The following is a 23,928-nucleotide window of genomic DNA, read 5'->3' as shown; positions in this document are numbered from 1 at the left end:
ACCACTCGGTGGGCAGTGTACTTCGGTTATATCTATAAATGCCCTTTTGTAAATATGCACGTGACCCATGGGCACGGCATACCAAGACCAGCAAGCGTGACCAAATCCTCATGCATTGACCACTATACAGAAAGGGCTAGGAACTCTATAGATTAATATCATCAAATTTAAGTATTAATTGAATAAATTGAATTGCAAAATTATTACACATTTTGCAATTCCGAATTTGTAATAATATGTTATCAAAAACACAATATAATCACAAAGTTGAACAAAACTGACAAATTTGCTGCACATCAGTCTCATATTGTTCCGCCTAAGACCACTCGCTATGTAGAAGGTCACTTCGAGACTTACTGTCTATAAGCTGTTATGGCAGCGCGGAGGTGGTCACGTGCGTATTTATAAAAGCGCATTTATATATATAACCGAAGTACACGGGTGGATGGTCAAGTAACAGCAAATCGTCGTAGATGGCGCGCAGGTATCGAGCATCCCTGTTGAGTGTGGGGTTTTAATCTCTACGGTTTCCCCGATTCCAAAAATCATCTGCTCTGCCGATATTTCCCACATTGTCTACACTGAAGTCATGTTTGTGATATACGTCGATCGGTTGTTACTTAACTATCCACCGAGTGGTCATGTAAGAATTGTAAACACAGCTCTGAATGAAGACACCAAAATGGTGTCGCAAGCTATAAACACTAGAGCGTTAACACTTTTTAAACACTTAAACGCGTTTATACGGACATGTTAAAATTCGCATTTTTACCCTTGTGACCCCCAAATGACCTTGGTCCGATCATTATTACATGGTATATGTCGGGCTTGATTGGTGAATATTGTAACTAGATTCAGTTAAAATCGGACAAAGTGCGACAGAGCAATTTTTCTATTAAGATATTGATAAACACTACAATGCGTTAAAGTGTTTATTAAGTGTTATCAACAACTTGTTTATGTTGCCGATTATAAACACACCAAGTTTTTGTCAATATCTCAATCCCATTATTGTTTTGATAATGTAGCTTTCTCGTACTTTGTCAGATTTTGAATCTTGCCACAATAATCACCAATACAATCAAGCCCGACACATGCCACGTAATAATGACCGGGCCAAAGGTCATTTGGGTCACAAGCGTAAAAATGTGATTTTTAACGTATCCATACAAACGCATTTAAGTGTTTAAAAAGTGTTAACGTCTGTTTTTAGAGTGATAACTATTGACAAAGCCTAATACTAGCATGATTAGTCTACACGCTGTTAAAATGAAACACATTTGAAACACTTAATTACAACTTATCCATTACAGCATATTTTAATAAAACCCAGAACATCTTCATTGCAGAAACCTTTCTTAAAATCATTCCCACTGTCATCCGCAGTTTATTGCATGATATCTTTAAGATAAATATAATATTTTCTACTGTGGTAGGCTTACTTTAATATACTTTAAAATATATACTTTCGTCCATTCTTGGTCACGAAGTTTTTGTTTGTTTCTTAAATCAAAAAATATCTACACGTATCAAAATATACAAATTATTCTTATTGCACTTACGTTAGTTATCTATACATGGATGTAAAATATTAATATGTTTCGTTTTTTCATGTAACGCATTATTATAAACATGTTTTCAAGAAACCGCCACGGTGTGACGTGATGTTGCATTTGCATTTTCCCGTAATACGTTAACATAATGGTTGTTGAATATAATTCGAGATAATCTACAGGCTATCCGAACATCATGTACCCTCTCCGTGCGATACTTCAGAAATATTTCGAAATTACATTTCTCACCTAAATCTTGCGGCTACACAAGATTCGTCTTGGCGATAAACTTCAGATTGCCTAATTAAACATAAAATACATTGTTAATTTTACACAACGATGTCATTGAAACGAATGTGGTATACGCCGGTACTAATCATTTAAAATTTAAAAGAATTAATCGTATGTAGTAAAAAATACAATAAACCTTGCTTTACATTATCCCATCTTCAAAAGAAAGCAACAAAATCCTCCCATGTTCTGGAGAAATTGCTGGATAAGTCAAAGTATTTTCTGTGATAACCGACGGTGTACTCACTCGTAGAAATACTTATTATGAATTCACGTAGAGAAAGCTTGTCTACCTTTTTTGTTAACATGAATGCTGTACTCCAGTGTACGGAACAACCAGAATCATGTAGTTATAATTATTACATGTAACACCACCTAAATTTGATACTTATTCAAACAGCAGTAAGTCATTTATGTTGTCTATGAATGAGGTCAGACGTTGGCACCTTAAACTGATATCCAAAAGTCTTTGCAAATAATGTTATAACCTGTAACATACATCCATTGCAGCATGGTATGCTTTCACGTTCAAATTGGGAAAAAATGCCCTGAGAAATTAAAAAAATGGAAGTTCTTTCTCCTCATCAGTTCTTAATTACGATATTACTGTAAACATTACAACATAAACGTATACATTTTATGAGGTAATTTATTATCTCATTGTACACAATTGTATTAATTGACTAACAACTTGAAATCGACAATTTTGCATAGTTTTCACATCTTAGCAGCAAATACTTACAACAAATGTCAAATATGATATTAACACTTTATATTAAAATGTTCTCAAACAAATCCAAATAAAGGTGATGTTAACATACCTCAATGACGTTTCGTGCTGTAACACAGCACTTTCTCAAATTGAATGACCAGCTTTGACCTTTGACGTCGGCTGCTTCCTGTTGGTAGCTGACGTAGGTGGTGCTGTCAATAACTGATCATAGATGTGCGGAAGGAAGTAGTTCCCACAATCCCTGTTGAGAGTATTAGCCGGCCCCCTCTTCCTTATCCATATTATGTTATTGACAGCACCACCTACGTCAGCTACTAACAGGAAGCAGCCGACGTCAAAGGTCAAAGCTGGTCATTCAATTTGAAACGTCATTGAGGTATGTTAACATCACCTTTATTTGGATTTGTTTGAGAACATTTTAATATAATTTTAATGGACAATCCTGATGAATCTATTTGCGTGATATTAACACCTCTCCTTCAGATATGTCCAAGCATGGTTAAACGAAGAGAACAATTCTGAAAGCAGGGGGGACTTGCCATAGAACTGCATGTCAATTGGTCAATAAATTATCGAAGACTGGAGTGGATGAAACATCTACATTGTAAGTCCAAAGTTCTTCATAAAGGCGGTGGATCAGAAACTTTACTCTTTTTATATTATTGTGGAGTAAACCGTTCTAGAGCCAGTTTCTTTAACTTCTATGTTTGAGAACAATATGTATGTATAATTATGACGAGTATCGTTTTGATTTGATTCAGAAAACCTTGTGCTTTGTCCACTACATCCTTCAGACGAAGCCTGGGAAACAAGCCAAACGTTCAAAAGTATAATTTTACGTAAAGGTCATCCCCGAGGGTTATCCATGCCTTTACTGCATGATATACGAAGGCACAACTCAAGTCTGTAATATACTATAAATATTGCATAATGAGAATCATCTTTCTCGTACCAATTCCCAACTCTGTTAATTTCAGCGAGTTCAGCTCCCGGGTTCAGCTACGTGTTCGTGATTACACCAATCATCACGTTCGCCAACTTTGTCTCTACAGACGTCATTCATACAATTGTAACACTGTGGCCACTGTCCCGATGCCCCAAGTGTTGCTCGCCTTCCACCCATGTCATCATGTCACTGAACCGTGCCTCCACGCATGAGGCTGTAAGACGCGCCTCTGGGTCGGTATCCCAGCATTCTCTCATTGTATTTGCTACAAGCTCCATACCCTAGATACCGAAAAAAGAGAATAGAGCAAAAATTACATAATTATGGAACGTAAACACATCACTAAAAGTAATTGCCACGTAAACACATCCCCCCCCCACACAATCTGAAATTGTGTACCTCTGAAACTCTCACATTGAAATCATGCCACCACAATGGCAACTTAAACTGTTGTGCTCGTTGCCGTGCATGGTTCAACTCGGCGGATCCGATAAGTCCCAGGGGCGTTGCGAGAGCATTGGGCCCATAGACAAGGAGCAGTTCGGGGCCATTTTGACATCTTGTTTATCAGCCCTATCCCTATTTTCACTATCCCTTTGGCTTGGGCGCCCCTGTACCCTTGGGCCCCTGGACTTCGTTCACCCTGTCCACCCGCTTTATTTCTACGCCTCTGATACATGTGATAAGTACTCTCATTATTTTGTATTATATACATCTAGTAGTTCGGCCGCTTTAATCTCCACAATGAGCAGATTATACCGAACGAACAAGAATACAACATTTATATTCGACACAAAAATCCTAAATGATACATTTGCCCGTTCCACGGTGGGTATATGATGGAAAGAAAATGCGTTTCGACTTTTCCCACTCGGTGCATAGGTTAAAGTGTAAGATTATTAGGACGCTCTACAGTATAACTAGTAACTACATTGCATTCTGTAAAAATCTCAATACAATGATTGATATGCCACCCCGTTGTCACATTTTAGCTCGCTTCGTAGCAATCAAAAGGGGTTTTGGGTTTCGCTTAGTAGCGTCGATCAGGTACCTGTTTTGCCCGGCGTACCTGTTTTGCCCGGCGCATAGCATTAGGACTAGGATTAGGGTTTGGATTAGGGTTAGGGTTAGGGTTAGGGTTATTCATTGGTAATATACTAGTACTAGTACTAGTATACCGTGTGCGCGCGCTTTATTCCGTAAACAATAAGTATAATAAATAGACGGCTTTATAGCACAACCACTTGTACTTTTTGTAGCATAGGGTGTAGTGCCTCGACTATGGATCGATAGGTTGCTGGTTCGAACCCCAGTCGATCCTTGGTAGAATTTTAAATCTAACTTGTTTCGTTTCTTTTTATTAAGTAAGAGGAAATAATAGTAGCCTAAGTAACTCCAACGGAACGCAACGCAAAGCTAGTAAGCATTTCGTAAGGTGTGAAGAGGCGCGCTTCGTAGCGCTTGTTAGGTACCCGTCGGATATCGTGAAAGTGTGAAAGTGTGACAAGAGGCTGGATATGCAGGGCTAACCGCCAAGGTATCCGTTCAGCTGCATGATATTGCAGACGACCGCCCTCACTCTTACAAGTCTTGATGTATTCAAACCGTTGGAGGCTTTAGTAACTCTTAGTCATCAAAACATAATTATCACTTTATTGATGAAATACCGGTCGTCCCTGAACCCCTGACTACTTTAAAAGCCCATATATGAATTTGTTAGCGCTCTTTAAGCAAAGTCATTGTTCATTGAATTTACAACCGTATGACAAAACATTCGAAACTTTTTGCACCCGATTTGCAATCTAAAGAGAATTTGTTATTGCACAATGAAATGAAGCTAGTGTATAGACAATATAAGTGTGTTCTTTCATTTAATGACATAAAATCTAAAAAAAGTTGTAAGGATCACTTGAGGTTTTGACTTTTAAAACCTACATTTTGGTCAAAAATTGTGCTTGAATAGAATAGGTCGTTTTCAACAGATTCGCCACATTCGCCTTGCTGTAAACATTGAATTGCGTTATCTGTTGACGTAATGAAAAAATGCGTTTTAGGGAGACGTGTTAGCTTTCGTTCGATATAAAAAATATTCTGATTGGATGACATCACAGATGCCTATTTTCCACTAGTCACCAGCTAGAACCTCACACAGCTCTTATGATGCTATGCACTCAATCGGTGTAAACAAAGACTGTGTAGACTGCTTGCTTCAAAGCTCTTGGACGAAATTGTGTGCTCAGGTGTATCGAGGTGGAAACTGCATAGATGTAGCCAAACCTTTCTATAATTAATGGTACATAATAATTCAACATGTTGCATGTTGATTGTTGGAGCACGTTGCGGTACAGGGCTATATGGATACATCGTCGTAAAAGAAACAGATCTTAAACAAAGCTTTATCATTTGCAATGTTAACATACCGGGTAATAATCACCCAATGTTAAGCAAACCATGTGCAGCTCAGCTATGGTTATAACATTTTTTTTTTTTTTTCAATGGAATGTTTTTATATACCAAACATCGGAGTTAGTTTAATAGTGTCAGTGCACAGAGGCAAGAAATCGCCACAGAGAACAGATAACGCAGCATTAGTCGCAACGGAAGAAAACAGCACTCAAAAACGTCGTATTCGTTATACATTCGGCATAGAGACGAATAACGATATATCATAAACCATCGCTATCTAACGCGTGAATTGATTGGTTTAAACGCTATCAAATGAGAAACATGTCGCGCCTAATTGAGGTACCTATGAATACGACCTTCACGCACATTTTACACTGTATCTCAGAATACAATTTGCCGACTTTACGGCTCATTCGTAGTGCCACATATGACGTTATCACGACGATATAATGGCCCTTGAACGTTTACTTACCGTAGAATTGGTCCAGTTCTCTGGTATAGTAGGTCTCAGTCCCCTCGCAACCGCGATGGTCTTCATTTCTTCCACTGTTGGATATCCTGTGATTAAGTCGTCGTATGGTAGGTAATAATCGTGTAAATCTGCAACGTAAAAAGTGACATTGTTGTCAGATACTCAACTGACATTATTCAAAAGGTTGAAGAGAAAGAAAGCAAAATGAGTTCTTAAAGAATTGTTGAAATTCCACTTGGTCCATACACATTTACACCAATCTCAACATTTCATCCTCGTTTGTTTTCAGATATTTGTAAATCATTCTCAAAGTTCTAGGTTCGTATCTACATTTTTGACGTCCATTTTAAGACCTGAGTTAAGATACCATTGTTATCTTTTGTAAAAGTATGTCATGGGCGACTTTTGTTTCTTTCTTTGAAAGAAGTTACAACTGGCATCTTTTATCGGAAAACCTTAAAACGAACGCCAAATGCACAAACTTATAGGGTTGAAAAATATATTTTGTACGTGTAGAGTCACGTACACAATTTTGCAGTTTTGAGAGCTCTGGAATAGTTCAGGCTTGTGAAACTCCAGACTTGGCTGGTTTCAATCACGGATGTAGTTTACACCTGATCAAGGATAAAACAGTCAGTAAACAATTACCAATAATTCTGATTTTTTATCACATGTGTCTGGGAACCAATCTAATTATAAAGTCGTCTGTATACTCTGACATGTCAACGTGTGTAAATATAATTTGCATATTTACCTCTTTTGGAAGAAACCTGGAAAAAAGCGAAGGGTATAAACTCTTCAGCCTGAATACATCACCAAGAATTTCATTTGAATGAACACAGCCATACGCGATTGCATTTCAAGGACAAAATGTGGGCGGGAGAAAATACTGATCAAACCAATCAAAAGGCATTTTCGAAAGTATCAAACCAATCTGGAGTGAGTTGGAGTCACTTTCGCGTCGCGCAGTATAAGCGGGCGTTCGTCATGCTGTGTTCAGTCAAAGTAAATTCTTACCTTCTAGCAGGATTTTCCACTTGGACCTCAAACACACCCATCTGTAACAACATTGGGCTATTCCAGAAAATAAGTGCACACCCCATATAGTAACTTTTCAATAAAAGAAATGTCTGGATTTCCACGTTTGCTTTGTGAAAACGACTGGAATTCCAGTTGCCAATGTTACTTGAAAAGGCTTAAAAATGGAATTAATGAATAAAATATCACGGAAATGTCCAAAATGAGGTCTCAAATTGCGAATTTCTGATTAAGAACTATTTTTCTGCTGGATTTTTTTTCCTTTGGACACTTTAAACGTCTGGATTTCCAACAATTACGACTGGACAAAAAATTGTTTCTCCCCAATATGCTTGTACATTCAAAGGATGTACAAGAGTCTTATCATACAAATTGATTATTATTTAATATTTAAAAAAACAGTTTGTTTTTCGGTCTGTGCCTTACCACTATTCAGTGTACATCTTGTTGCAATCTCCCAGATAACGAGAGCTAATGAGAAGACATCCATCTGCTTGAAGGATTCGATATCTTGAAGATTCACTTTACTCTCTAAGGCTTCAGGAGACATGTACCTTGGTGTTCCAACCTATCGAATGAAATAATTGGTATAGCAGTTAGATTGGTGTAAATCTACACCTCTAGAGTGCTTCTCAACAAGCAAATACCAAATTCTCCTTTTATTGGTTTCTATGAACAGGGTAGAAGTCAATCTCCTTCCTAATCAATTTTATGATGAAGGGGTCATATCTAAACCACAATCACTGAAAATGCATCTGGAAAGAAAGTGGCAGTACACTGGCGACACGATCCCCCGCAATATCTCTTTTTGGGAGAAAAAAAACCCAGCTCTTCCCAGGGAATTGGTATAAACTCTTTTATTTGCCTGTGTGCATACATGTTGGTTATTGTGCGTTATTCTTATGCTTATTAATTTCGGTTTATTTTGCTGATGATCGAATGGCTATTGATTAACTAATTATTTTTCCACTCAAAGTTCACCCACTTTCATGAAAAGATACTCGTAAACTAATGGACCGTAGAATAGCCACTTTTGTGCTGCGTTTTGTGTGATATTAAATACAGGTAATTATAAATACCTGTTTTGAAATTGCATTACTCACAAAGAAAATAAATGAAAATCAATTCAACTCGTTGCGTTTAGGACCTAAAACAGAAAGAAGCAGCTAAAATCCTATACAATCCTTTAATAATAATTTGAGTTTGTGCTTTCCTACATCAAATCACTGAAAAAAGCACTGACATCTGAAATGAACACTGAACATGCTGAAAAAAACGGTCTCTGTAATAACAACTAAAATAATCACTGAAACACTCACTGAAATTTGATCATTTCAGTGGGATTAGTGAGTTTCAGTGTGATTAGTGTCCAAGGTCATTTCAATAATCACACTGAAACTCACTAATCCCACTGAAATGATCAAATTTCAGTGAGTGTTTCAGTGATTATTTTAGTTGTTATTACAGAGAGACCGTTTTTTCAGCATGTTCAGTGTTCATTTCAGATGTCAGTGATTTGATTTCATAGTGTTTCTACATCCTTAACATTTACTTTATAAATGAGTTGACGCCCTCTTGTTTCAAGACGCTGCATGTGAGACATTTCCGCCAACAGAGTTCGACGTTTTGCAGTGTATTGTAAAAATATTAATATCAAAGGAGCTAATTCTGTAAAATGATCTTAAAGAAAATGTTCAACATGAGGAAAAGATTACAGAGATTGGGGTGCGTAACATTAAATACTTAAAGCACACCGACTTGATTTCCTGCATTTTTCATTCCGAATCTGCATGACAAAGGTATCTGACAAATAAAACGAAAAATGATAGGTACCTATCTTTTGTTTTTTTTGCAACGAATAATTATAGCATTAGGTCCACTGACAGCAGAAGAGCATGGCTTCCCATCATCAGTTGCTTCAGATCACAGATCTGTAATCTTGCTAAGTTAGGACATTTATTTTGAGGAATATATGACTGACCTTGTTCGCTGAACAATGATTACCTTGTTATAAACAAAAGGTCTCTTGTATTTCATTTGGCTTTCTCGAGACAGTATCGTCCGCGTGTGATACACGCGCGATCAAAGACGGTGTATCTCAGCTCGATGCGGCGATGCAGATATATGTACACCGTCTTTGATCCCGCGTGTATTATACACGGATGCTATTGTCTCAAGAAAGCCAAATGGAATAGGTTGCCCGGTCCACCACCCATGAGCTGAACTTTACCATATTCTGTGACAATAAGGCACCATTCTCAAATTAATCAGATGGTGTATGACAGGAGTCATGGGAAGAGCATTTGTATACTATGCTGTGGGATCCACAATGTCCAGAATATAAACCTTTTCATTGCCTTTGAGGGGGTACTACACCCTTCGATAAATTTGTGACTATTTTTGCATTTTTCTCACAAACTAATAACACACTGGTAACAAAAGTTATGTATATTATAGGGGCAAGGAATCCAATTACTACACTGGAATTTCAGTGACCCAAGACAAGCGGTTCGTATGATAAGAAATGAGGTACCGCTAGGATGTACCTCATTTCCTATCATATATACTGAACCGCTTGTCTTGAGTCACTGAAATTTCAGTGTAGTAATTGGATTCCTTGCCCCAATAATATACATAACTTTTGTTACCAGTGTGTGTTTAGTTTTTGAGAAAAATACAAAAATAGTCACAAATTTACCACAGGGGTGTAGTACCCCCTTAATTTACTAGTGATATCTTTAGATGTGACATATTGGTCATTTAAAATCGGACAAATTGGAACCTGATGATAGGTATCAGTCACATTGATACCGGAAAAAGTCCACTATATCATGTGATGAGGCTATCAAAATTAAAGTTTCAAGTGTTCAGGATTTGTTTTCCCTTGGTTTGTTTGTTTTCCTTTACGCCTACATCTCGATGTGCATTTTGAAATCTTACTTTCATATATAGTAATAGAGGTCAACATTTTCTGATAATTCGAACAATAGATAAGAGGCCCATCCCCAATAACTGGTTCTATTAGGAAGCAGCGATCAAGAACGAATAAACAAAAGTGGAATAATTAACCTTCATTGCCTATACTGTATAAACATGATAGAGTTGCCGCCTTTCAAAAATATATATCTAGTCAGTTTGATCAACCCCATAAAATGTTTACATTAAATCAATTCCTCTTTTTAATTATTTTGTGTACATAGCTTGTCCAGTTGATTTGATTATAAATGATTTGTTTTGGGTTTTTTTTTTCTGTTTTTTCAGATAATAAACTCCGACCCAGGTATCACATTGACATGTTAGTTCATTTGCAATACAGGATATACATATCTTCCTGAAGTATCCACCCTTTCCACATTTATTCCAATGCTGTCCTAAATGCTAAATGAAATTTTTGAAAATTGAGTTACTACAATTATTACATAATCTGAAAACACCTAAGGTCTAGCATACTAAGTATTACAAAAAATAAAATACATAAGAAAATAGACATCACAAAACTTCAAAACTTACAACCATAATAGACTTTTGTGATGTCTATTTTCTTGGTTCTAAAGTTTTAAAGTTTTGTGATGTCTATTTTCTTATGTATTTTATTTTTTGTAATCCATATTTTTTTATCCGTCATGAAAATAAAAAACACGCGTTTACGCCCAAACGACCTAAACTAATCGTAGATATATCCGTTGCGCTCATTTTGGTAATAAAATTTTCACCCCAGCACCTTACCGGGGTAGGGCTGACCATCAAAGATGACCATAGAGGGGGTTGGTGAGGCCCCAATGATTTCCATTTTCGCTCTTGTGAAATTATCTCAAGAGCTACTGACTTTATACTTGTTAGTTTACGCCCAAACGCCCTAAGCTAATCGTAGATACATCCGTTGCGCTCATTTTGGTAATAAAATTTTCACCCCAGCACCTTACCCGGGGTAGGGCTGACCATCAAAGATGACCATAGAGGGGGTTGGTGAGGCCCCAATGATTTCCATTTTCGCTCTCGTGAAATTATTTCAAGAGCTACTGACTTTATACTTGTTAGTTTACGCCCAAACGCCCTAAGCTAATCGTAGATACATCCGTTGCGCTCATTTTGGTAATAAAATGTTCACCCCAGCACCTTACCCGGGGTAGGACTGACAATCAAAGATGACCATAGAGGGGGTTGGTGAGGCCCCAATGATTTTCATTTCGCTCTTGTGACATTATTTCAAGAGCAACTGACTTTTAACTTGTTAGTTAGGTGAAAATAGTCATTTCCTTTTATATTTAGCAGAAAATTGTGTGAAAATCGCATTTTTGTAGAATTTTTAGCCGAAAATCAATTTTGCCTATACTTTTGTACATAGCCAGAATTTCCCAAATTTGAATGGGGGCCCTCACATTATGACGTCATAGCGATATTATGTGGGGAATGTTTGGACTTTTTTGGAATCACTGAATAGAGGAGATCCATATCTATACATTAATACCAAATATAATGGTATATGGCGTTTATAATAATATTAAAAATTAAGGGTCGATACAACCCCCCCCCCCCCCTCTTCGTAGTTCGTGTTACAAAGTATGGCTCAGTAGTTCTAGGGTTAAGGATTAGGATTATGCTCTTTCATTTGTGGCAAAACAGATCAAGTATAGGGAATAGGCATCATAACCATGGCAACAAGAAGAAAAATAAACAAAAATGTGTTTTCGTATGTACATCTACCTTATCTACGTAACCTTTCTAATTTCTAATCTTGATTTGTTTTATTGATAACAGTAGGTGCTGGCTTCTTCGGTGTACTCCTAAACAACAGGTACACTATATGTCTGCCACCACAATAAATAGGAATAAAAACGCTTAAATTTTTCCCGACGTCGTCGCACCTGTTACCTGCATAAGATACCCTCAGAGATACCCTACTAAGATAGTGTCAAAAGATCAAAACACTGCCTCAAGTAATGTAAATGAAAATATGATAACACAATGCTGAAATCAATTGTACAAATTACGACTGATGATCACGATCGTGTACCCCTTATCGACCCAGACATCGGATTATGAGTTCAACCAAGTTTCAAATAAAAGAAGCAAAGATCGCAATCTAGAAAAAATCACAGTAAAAGTATGACCCACACTATGGGGTGATTTTCAACAAGATTTCGATTATTGTTTGAGACGTATTTCATGATAGTTCGTTTGTTTGGCACAAAAAATAAGTTTGAATATTGGGGCGAGCTATACCGGAGATTTAAGATCAAAATTAAGGTGTTACTACACCCCCTGATAAATTTTGTGACAAATTTTGCATTTTTCTCACAAAATAACTGTACACTGGTAACAAGATGCTTCACTTCAAGTTGTAGAATAAAAAGTATGTGAAAGAAAAAAAGTCTGCTCTTTTACCTGGAGTAACAATGAAATATGACTATTAATGGGTGTTTTTGATGAGGGTCTTCCCTTAAAGCAACTGCACATAGACTCAATTATTATGCGTTTTCAAATGCGGTGTAAGATTGAGATGCGAAACGCATCGATATAATAATGCGGTACCGCGTGTCGCGTTATGTGTACCATAATCTGAATGTAAATCAACCAGCAGATCAATGTGGATCTAAATATTTTGAGCTCGCCCCGTGAGTTTCAAATGACCCAAAACACAGCGAGTACCCCAATGGGAACAAATTGGCTCAATCGGGAGCATATGATGGTGAACGTATTCTGTAATTGGTATCTCAGTAAACATCGTCTCGTGTTGGCTCTTATTCCAACTGAAGTCATGAGAATCCAAGTGTACTTTCTAAACATGTCAATATTTTTTTGCCAATATTTGCCGATCACCTCAAGAGATCGAATAGCAACGTTTGCACAACGAGAGCACATCAGACCAGGTTTTTCTCATGTCCCTGATCAGACACATCAAATTGCATTCTGAGTACGAGGAATGTCCTTCTGATATCCAATAAATTTTTGATTTTTTTTTAAATTCGCGATGTATAAATACAAATTTTATGGCATATTATTAAACTTTGTTTATATGTATTGTGTTACTCCCCCATTGGATGTTGATCATGTTGTGTCATATTTTCCCTGTTTTTAATATTATTAGGAATTGATATTTTTGTATTTAACAATCCTCGAAGTTAACTTTATAAATCTAATGAAATTTTTCCCCAAAATACCTATAATTTTTAAAATGATGGACGGCGTTGCCTCTCAGCTACATACACAATTTAAGTACATATCATTAGATTTATTAAGTTTACCTCGAGGACTGTTAAATATCATAAATGTAAAAGAATATCAATTTTTAATAAGTTGCCATAAATTTGGATTATATCGCGAATTTCAAAATATCAAAACTATGCGATATCAAAAGGACAATCATCGTATTAGGGCGCAATTTGGTGTGCCTCATATGCTCTCAGGTCCCACAAAAAAGATTGTGCAAACGTTGCTATCCGATTCCTTGAAAGATTTTTTCATAGAATTTGACATAATGTATGTAACTCATTGTTTGATATATATCGAAACCTGCGTTATGTCAAATTAAATCATAAGAATCTGCGCCAAACAATAATGCATTCATTGTAGTTCAAACGTACATTGTCTGACTAAACGTTTGTTTCAAACTTCTTATGATAGTAATTGGAAAACCGCCAAACTATTTGGGCATATTGCCGGGGTATATTGCTGGAATTCATTGAGGCAAATGTCGACAGTTCACCAGTCACAAATACAATAGAATAATTAATGTCCACTGTCTTATAATATTCAGTGATCCACTAAAAATTATCATGAATTCTTTAACTCTCATCAAATTGGAGATTCTCCAAAATAATTTGGCGAGCCGTATCATTCGTGCGAATTGATTTGTTATAGAATATATCGTGAAGGTGTGACACTTTCACAGAAAAATACTAAATGTTGTTATTCGCTCAGCATGCTGTGCAATATTCCTCACGCCCACTAGTGTCACGCCCCATCGTGAAACTCGGTCAGAAATGTGGTTAAGCTGTTTTTACTTGAGAATCATGCAAGTTGCCATAATAGTACTGTGAAAGTACTGTGAAAGCTATATAGTAAGTAAAGATCACCTATTTCAACCATCAGGTAATTCCAGGGGCGTGTCTGATTTGGACATCAGCTGAAAAAGCGTGGTTATTATTCTGTTGCGGGAGCAGTTGTTGCCAAATCTCAAATTGATCGTATTATTAACTTTCATTATCTGATTGAATGACTATAAATATTAAAATATCCAAAACTTTCCCAATCGGATGAGACAAGTTAATTGTACGATCAATTTGGAAGTTCTTCGTAGGTTATGGTTTCTTTTTATGTTCCATGTTATGCTTGTTTCAACCGTTGTTAATTTTATTAATTTAATTTGATAATTAAATTTGAATTAAGTGTGAGAACTCGCTGTGAGCGGATGTGTGGTTATAACGACTTTTTTTCTAGAACTAATGTGGTTCGCGAGGGAACAGAAAACATGTAAAATTATCATAAAAAAACGTGATTGTAAACTGTGATCTGTGTTAAGAACCTTACAAGATTAATAATATAAATTGTTATCTGTGTACTCCAGAGGTCCGATAATCACTACCACCCCAATCCACTATACCATGATAATACCTATATTGCCGGCTAAAGAATAGATTTGTAAGAGTATGGATAATATTATATTGGTACTCTTTAAATGTAAAAGAATGCGGGAAATAATGATATTCGAAATTCACTCTTTTTAGATTGTGTATCTAGTGGTCACTCCAGCAAAGAGTGAAATTATAAACTTTTACTAGTGCATTTTTACTCTTTAAGAGTGAAATTTACTAGTGATTCAGTGACTTTTCACGCTTTGCTGAAGTGATCACTGCAGGCAATCCACAAAGAGTAAATTTTTAGAGAATACACATGGTTTGTGAGCTAAATAGGATGATAGTCCAATTTCGCCGTGAGCTATTTTCATCGTGGTCCTCATTAGTCATGTCATGTTGGTTGATGGAAGCACATTGGAATAGCGGTATTTAAAGTCATAATGTACGATCTTATAATATGAATTTGGTTAATTTTTTTCAAACCTGATTTTGTAGCATATTTGTAATGTTTACACATGTCACAACTTGCACCTAAATGGAATCAGCCAAATTTGTTGTGTTTGTAGGTAAACAGAGCAAAGTTCGACATAAGTCATAATTCAAGAAATTATGACTTTATGTCCTCCCATAGAACTGCGTGTTAAGCGGCCAAAATAACAAGCAGTGTTTCTTTCACATTACCTCGTTATTTCAGCTCAAAATGGACAGAAACCATTCCCGATAATTATTACTAGTATTATTTCAGCATTTTGAGTATATAATGACAAATTTCAAATTTGAAGGAAATCGTACATTAAGCCTTTAAACCCCTTGTGATTTGACACATTTTGTTCAGAAGAAAAGTAAAAAGTTCTTGCAGCCCTAATCTTTTACATAGTCTCTGAGAAAAGGGGGCTTTTCATGATACCAAACTCTCCGTTTTTTGGTGGAGAAAAGTGAGGATGAGGTTGTTGATCGAACTATCTTCCTTACTTTCATTCACAGTTTATTATTAAAAACAATGGGCTATTCCAGTTGAAATCCAAACATCCTCTATAGAAGACATGACCTTAATTTCCCACACAGGGGGGTATAGATTTCACATGGATCCACCCGTTTGGGTAACCCAATTTGAAATTTACTCTCCCTGTGTGGAAGATTAAGATCGTGTCTTCCATAGGAGTGTGTGGATTTCAACTGGAATATTGCAATAATTGTCCTACCTGTCCACTGTTTGCAAGTGTGTCTGTCGAAACTCTTGGATCTAACTTGATAGCCAAACCAAAATCTGCAATCACACACTCTCCGTTATCTTTCACAAGAACATTTGAACTCTTAAGATCTCGATGTGCTACAGGGATCTTATGAAGACCATGTGAGCCGTAAACATCTGCATGAAGATGCGCCAATCCACGGGCGGCTGAACCGCTCAATCGGCAAAGTTCGTGCCATGTGGTTGTGCGGGCTGTCAGGTAATCTTGCAGAGAACCCTTTGGATAATATTTGGTAACCAACCAGAACTGCTTGTTTTGTTGATCGTAACCAACTCTTCTTACTTCTGCAGCAATGAACTCTATTACATTGTCATGGTGAAGTGTTACGGATTCATCTGTGAACAGTTCTTTCTCAACATTCCACGAAGCTGAATCAAAATCTTGGAACACCTTAACTGCCAGATGCGTTTTACCGTCACCATGTTTGTGATGGGCCTTCCACACAGCGCCAAAGCGTCCTCTTCCAATTACATTATCCAGAGTCAAAGGCAAGCAGTTGGTTTGTAAGTTAATAGGAGAGTCGGAAGGACTGTCTTCTCCAATGATCTTTGTATCACTATCTGAAGTAAGATCAATACTTGTGCTCTCTGTGTGACTAGTTGGTATGTGATCTTTAGAGTCAAAGCATGTTTTGTGTTTCCTACACCGCGTCATATACAAGTAGCCAATGACAAACATGATGATACTGAGTATAAGAGCTGGGATGGCGGATGCTAACACAAAAATGGCGATCTTTGTCCCTGTTGTTGCACCAGTTTGATGGTCACTACCTGCGCCTATTAAAAGTTTGTATGTTTAGAAATAAAACAAATCAATGCAATAAAAAAAAAAAAAAAAGAAAAGAAATGTTAAAATTTGAATAAGAAATAATGTAATATGATGTTTTATCTTTATGATTGATAGTTTTCCACTTGCTTTACCCTTCAGACTTCGCGCAAAACGTATCACCTTTTATACAATAAGCACTGATGCGGTCACACATAGCAGAATCTCACACAAGCATACTCAACAAAAACAAGCACAATGATTTAGAGTATAGGAAGACGATAGACACTAAAATACAGCATCAACGTACAAGTTAAAATTATCCCATGCTCCAAGACTTGAGGTAATAATTTCTTACTTGCTATACAAGTAACAGAAGAGTAAACATGCTATTTACTTAATGGTATACGTGTATTTCCTTATTGTCATCGAAAACAAAGGGCAAGAGTGCAAAAGTGGTGGTTGATAGCCTATAATATTATGTTATGACATAATAATGATTATTTTGATTCCTAAAACAAACAGCTTCGAAAGTCAATTACGATAATGTTCAAATTGACTCGATTCAACTATTCCACTTCGTATAAAGATGGGTTTTCCAACATATATTGAAATTCCAGTAGTGGTAGTAAGAGTCGTCTGTAGAGACATGATTGATACCATAGCTTTCATACCAGAAGTTGGAACGCCCCCAAATCGAACGCGACGAGCTGACCGTCCCAAAAGTCGAACGTCACGAGCTGATGAACGTTGGAAATTCGGACGTTGAACGTCTGAAATTCCGACGCTGAACGTCCTCATCAATTATTCATGAGAAATTAATCGATATAATCCTTACGTCCTCGTAAATTAATCGATGACATAACGTCGAAAAAAATCGAACGTCCTCATTAATTATTCATGAGAAATTAATCGATGTAATCATGTCTACAAAATTAATTTCGAACGTCCTCGTAAATTAATCAATAACATAACGTCGAAAAAAAATCGAACATCCTCATTAATTATTCATGAGAAATTAATCGATACAATCATGTCTCTACAGACTACTCTTACTACTAACTCCTATTGGCCAAATCCATTCAAAACTTGCTATATAAGAGCTAGAAGGTGAATAAATTACGCCATGACGTAATATGGTTCCGTGAATATAATTTACACCTCCTCATTGTTAACCCAAATTGGGCTATTCCAGTTGAAATCCATACACCCCATGGAAGACGTAACCTTAATCTCGCACAGTATGGATTTCAAATTGGGACACCTGATTGGCTGACTCGATTTAAAATCCCGACTCCCAGTGTGGTCATGTTTTCCATAGGGGATTTATGGATTTCGAATAACTGGCTTGTTTAATTGATAGCCCTACTGTGGAACACTTTGTAACAGTTTTAACTTTTAGCCGAACTTTGATACCCACGTTGACAAACTATTAGTATATTATCTGCACTTCACTTGTCTTGAAAGGGGGGTTTAAGCCCGGGTTTAAGTCTCACCTTTGTTTGGCTGAGGTGTGTTGTTCGATTTCGGTTGTTCGTTTTTGGTTGGTACCGGTGTTATTACAGCCCCCGAACCCTCACCTTTATCAGTGTCATTCTCCCCACCTTCTTTGCCTTTAGGTGGTGGGTTCGATTCTGGTAGATATATTGCACCATTACAGCTATCTCCACTGCACATACAAGTATAAAGCATTTCATATGATGAAGAATAAAAGGAATAGTCTTCACCTATGACCCCACAATAATGATCTGTGACCTCCACAATAGGTCCCAGTGACACCTCATTTGGAAAACACTGGAAGTTTGCTTGCTGAATGGTCGTTTCGTTTGAGACCATTGCAATTAAACAGAAGCTTTCTTCGAGTCACATTTGGATTTTGTATTGCAATCACTAGTGCATATATTAAGATCTGGGTCGCATTCTAATGTTGCTAGTTCACATGTGTAGCACTCCTTCGCCGACGTTCTCCATGACGATGACAATATGACTGAAAAAAAAGAGAAAAGGATTTAATTTTTACAAATTAATCGACCATTTAGAAGCAATAACACTCTAAAAGGGTTCTTAAGTTTTCTTACCCTGTCCTCCAGTGAGAACCTTTAGTGGTTCTTCATTAAAGGTTCTCTATATGGTCTTTAGCACCCCTTTTGGTTCTATCAGGAAACTTTTTTGGGGTTTGAACATAATAGAGAACCCTTATTTTCCAAGTTTGCTCCCTACATGACAAATAAGGTTCTGATTTACATAATCTTTGCTGAGTTATTTAGCCTAAGCCTTGGGAAAACCATTAGACCAAAACAATAAGAACAATTTTTCTATTTACTGTACAAAAGAATATCGACCCTAATTTTGGAAATTCCTGAAAATGTTTTCTTTTTCTATTCAAATTTTTGCATTCTGAAGATGTAAAAAATGTATTTTAGAGCTTGTGTTCAACATTTTAGTTGTTTTGTAATGTTAGTTGATTCATTTTGACACCAAAATTGTCTAATTTTTCATATTTTGAGCCTTAATCAATACAAACAGTAGAGTTTGCTACTAATTTAAAAAAATCCCGACCGACCGACCCAATTGTTAAAATTCACTTGAGGGCAATCAAACAATTTTTTTCTTGGCCTTACGATAAGATTTCCCTTATTCATGCTGACATATTATCATCCAGGCTTTGGCAATTTGCCTGAGTATGGTTCCGAGTATATTTCCGCGAGGTACATGAACAAATCTGCATAAAGCTGTGCATACTCTCAATCATCTGGGACAGGATCAAATAGTAATTAATTTAATCTGGTCATCCAAAAAAACTCGCTTTTTTGGCTAGATGGAATCACCAACGTTGCGACCAAAAGCTATGGTCGTCAGCTGGGTGGATGACCTAGATCACACGCGAGGAAGTTTCGGGGATGAGTCTAGGTCAGGGGCGGCGCCACAGGGGGGGCAAGGGGGGCAATTGCCCCCCCCTATAATTGTCAAAAAAGAGGTAAACGAAAGGAAAAAGAGAAAGAGAAGAAGGAGAGAGAAAAGGAGGGAGAGAAAGAGAGGAGGAGAAGAAGAAAAGGAGAAATTCCCGGCTCCCTGGCCATGGTTAAAAGGAGGAAACTCCCCCCTTCGGATCTTGCCCCTTGTGGAATGCTGACCTACGCGGTTTTAAAGTTGTTGATTTTTATATTTTGGGCCCATTTTCGGCAAATTTTCCCCCATAAATGTCGCTTGGCCTCTCTCTTGCCTTTTCTCCCAACAACTTTGGAAAAATCCTGGCTACGTCATTTTCCTGGCGCGGCAACACATGCAAGTCTGTGTCATGCAGCAATTAATCATTTTAAATAAGTTTACTTTCAGTCCGATATTACACAACTTTTACGGAGTTTCATCACATTGTATCAGAAATAGTGTAAACATTATGCACGAATATACGAGCGTAAATATAAGCAATTGGCTTCATTACGGCCGGCCAGGGGCGTAGCCAGGATTTATTGGGGGCTGATTTTGAAATGATGGCCCTGTTTTGGACCTTTTCCTAAAATTTTGACCAAGAAAGCATAAAGAACCTAATTTTTCGCTCGCTACACTCGCGAATGGGCAATTTTTGTCCTTTTCTGACTGAAAAAGCATTTTTTTCTCGCTTCGCTCGCAAAGTGGACCTTTTCGGCTTTTAGTGATCATAGGGGGCACCTTCCAACGCTCCTGGTTTCTGACTAAAGTAACCTCATATTTGGCCATTTTAGACTAAAAAGTGCCAATTTTTTCGCGCTTCGCGCGACTTTATTTTACATTTCCACCATATTTCACTTCTCGCACATTTGTACCATGAACTTATTCTGTTGCCAAAAGGTGCTGGATTTGCCTAAAACCAGCGGGCTGAAAGTCGGGCCCGTGAATGAAATCCATAAAAATATGCGATTAGAAAATAAATAAATAACCCTAAAAAAGGGGTGAAAATGGTGCATCAAATGGCTTCATTTGTGCTTTCATTTTGAAAATTTTCCCAATTCTGAGGGGGGCACATCCCCCCTCAGACACCCCCCTGCGTCGCGCAAGCGCGACGGGCAGCGCTATCGCGCTGCATAACAAATTTCCTAAATTGGTTTGCCCCCCCCCCTATCAAAATACCCTCGCGCCGCCCCTGGTCTAGGTCATCCACGCAGCTTAAGACCAAAGGTTTTGGTCACAACGTCTGTGATTCCATATAACCAAACAAAATGAGTTTTCTGGTTGAACAGAATAAATTAATCACAAATCTGCATATAAGGTATAGTTATTCGCCGTCGATGTGACGATGTAACAGGATTAATTACCATAGCAATAGATGAATACAATTTTTTGAATAGATCGCCCTGCACTATTACGTTCACGCGGTATCTATGCATTAAACCATAGATGTCAAAGAAATGCTAAACATTCGCACCTGTAAGATTGGAATCTTTGAAAAGAGTGGTATTGTATTAAATCTATGGTTGCAGATATACACAGGTGATGAGTGCAACTTGCTTGTAGTGCAGGGCGATATAGTCAAAATTGTATTCATCTATTGCTATGGTAGTTAATCCAATTATTACATAACTTCTACAGCGAATATATTCATACGCAATTTCATAACTAAAAAAGTATATGTATGCATGCAGCATTTGTACTTGTTTATATAGTGAACCTATATCAGTTCGGGGGCACTCGTAATAACCGGACGTCTCTGATTTCAAAGGCGGGTCAGTGATTTCACATACGGGGGTCTGTGATATCACATACGTCGAGCTTTGTTGACAGCTCGGCGCCCGATGCAGCACATCGGAACAAAGCTGAGTGTATTAGAATAAGCTTTCATATGTTTAGAAAATATCTACCTGTGCAAAAATTATATCTATCTGTGCAAATTCTGACAAATGGTCCCAGAACACACTTAGATTGCAATGGCCAAAATCAAATGTTTTGAAGTAAAAAAAATCCCAATTTTACTATCCAATTCATGAATTGGATAGTAAAATTAGCAGGCACTCAACATGCTCAACTTGGGCTAGCTACAACCCTGACAAGGCCTATACACAAAATTATTCTCACTGCGCTGGCACGTTCATCAAAATTACTTATATCGTTTGCGACTGGGTTTTGAAACTAGGGAGTATGTGATTTATGAGACGTCTCTGAAATATGATACTGTTATGTGACATGACGCTTCAAGAGTATTTGATATCAGAGACGTCTTTGAATTAGCAGTGCCCCCGAACTGATATGTTAAAAATCACAACCTCTAGTTGTTAAAGCACGCATTTAAAGACAGTTAACTGAAGTGCTATTATTAGAGTTGAATAAATCATATCTGGAAAATGTAAACAAAAGTGGTTGTATCAACCGGTATTATAACAATAACAAAATATTTATACAGAAATTATTTTTTAAAGAAAGAAAAAATATAGCCCTTGAATATGCGTCACAGTCCTAACAAAGTGACGTCAAAGTTTTTGCACTACGCGTGCTTTGCTTATTTCCGATGTCTATAGTAACTTCCAGTGTAGAAGTGACTGCCTGCATCATATTTTAGAACAAAATTGAGAATATTATTTCTCCGGGCTGTCTACGACTAGACTCTTTTTGACCTATTGTGATGTAAAATCACTATTTTCACATGTTGCAAGAAATGTATTTTTTAAATGTTTAATGGGGTATGTTGATACGTGTTTTAAAAACACTGCACTGCAAAAACAGTGTTTAGAAAGTGAAGGCAAGAATGTGTTTAGAAATTTTATGTTTAGAATATCCATGTCAGATGTTTAGAATGTTCAGAAATTTGACACATGATGTTTAGCTTCCAAACGTATTGACAAAGTGAAGGCAAAATTGTGTTTAGAAAAGTGTTTAATTTCTAAACACTGTTTGGGCAGTGTGGATAGAGGAGAGCCTTTGGTTTTAAATAGAACATGATAGTGGGGGTGAGACTTCCAGAAGGTGGTTGGTATACATTCTGTGGCATATAACCAAATAGAACATCCAGAAACGACACTCTTTTTGTTTGTTCCTGTGTCATTTGTCATTTTCATATTATTCGGGCAGTATGTTTGAAAGTCTACATTTATGTGACTTATATAAGATTGGAAAATTTTCTGGATAATAATCAGTGATAACTAAACTTTCCCAATTGCCTACAAGATATTGGTAAGATTTTTTTTTGGCTAAATCTTGCATATCGAAATTATTATTCGTCTATACAAAAGACTATTAAATCTCAACTAAAGATATTCCTTTTCATGTTTATTATTTCATAAAAGCCCCCAATAATAATAATAAAAAAAATAAAAAACACAAACAAACGCAGAAGAATGGACGTTCTGTTGGGTAAGTAAAGTTCCAGCTTTCCAATCGATCCGGAATGGCTTATATTTAAACCATAAATGAAACATTGTTTATAGCAACTGAAAACTTATATACACACATTTCCTGTTTGGTCCTTTTCAAATGAAGGTACATGCCTATTTGCCAGCACTCCGTGTGGTTTCCTCGAAATTCATTTATAGCAAGTTTTGTGCCGTTGAACTTTCAATATTGCTAATTTGAAAACCAAACGAAATTGATTTTGGAAGACACTTATATGATAGAAAGAAAGATAGTTAAAGTTGTCTGCGAAGTTGAACAGTCAGATCATTTGCCCGACTTGACTTTGACATGCGACAAAACAACCGCACAATTAGCCGTTTTACAATTTAATACTAGATGCATCAGAATTTTGGGTGATATAAGGATTATTTATTTATTCTGTAAACGATTATTGACACCATTACCCTTTTAATATATCATCGTTACTAATTAAAGGAGCATTACGTGATGCACAGCATCATTAACAACCTACTGCCAAAAAAGGTAAGTCCTTCGTGTAAGAGAATACCAAACAAATCCCAACTCTAATCCTAA

General features: G+C 37.0%; 1 protein-coding gene across 1 annotated transcript in view; it reads right to left on the bottom strand.

Annotated features, from left to right (window-relative positions):
* Positions 1 to 1,292: 1,292 nt before the first annotated feature.
* Positions 1,293 to 23,928, bottom strand: part of LOC140142503 (TGF-beta receptor type-2-like) — a 33,867-nt gene continuing 11,231 nt past the window's right edge. The window contains exons 2-6 of the mRNA XM_072164490.1: positions 18,531 to 19,021; positions 16,219 to 17,045; positions 7,866 to 8,007; positions 6,402 to 6,529; positions 1,293 to 3,804 (exon numbers count right to left, since the gene is read on the bottom strand). Coding sequence (XP_072020591.1) covers positions 3,637 to 3,804; positions 6,402 to 6,529; positions 7,866 to 8,007; positions 16,219 to 17,045; positions 18,531 to 18,870 — 1,605 coding nt within the window. The 5' untranslated portion in view covers positions 18,871 to 19,021 and the 3' untranslated portion in view covers positions 1,293 to 3,636. The remainder of the gene's footprint in view (positions 3,805 to 6,401; positions 6,530 to 7,865; positions 8,008 to 16,218; positions 17,046 to 18,530; positions 19,022 to 23,928) is intronic.

Source organism: Amphiura filiformis, chromosome 20 (assembly GCF_039555335.1).
Source record: "Amphiura filiformis chromosome 20, Afil_fr2py, whole genome shotgun sequence".
In the NCBI taxonomy this organism is placed as follows: Eukaryota; Metazoa; Echinodermata; class Ophiuroidea; order Amphilepidida; family Amphiuridae; genus Amphiura; species Amphiura filiformis.
This window is presented reverse-complemented; position numbering and strand designations above follow the sequence as displayed.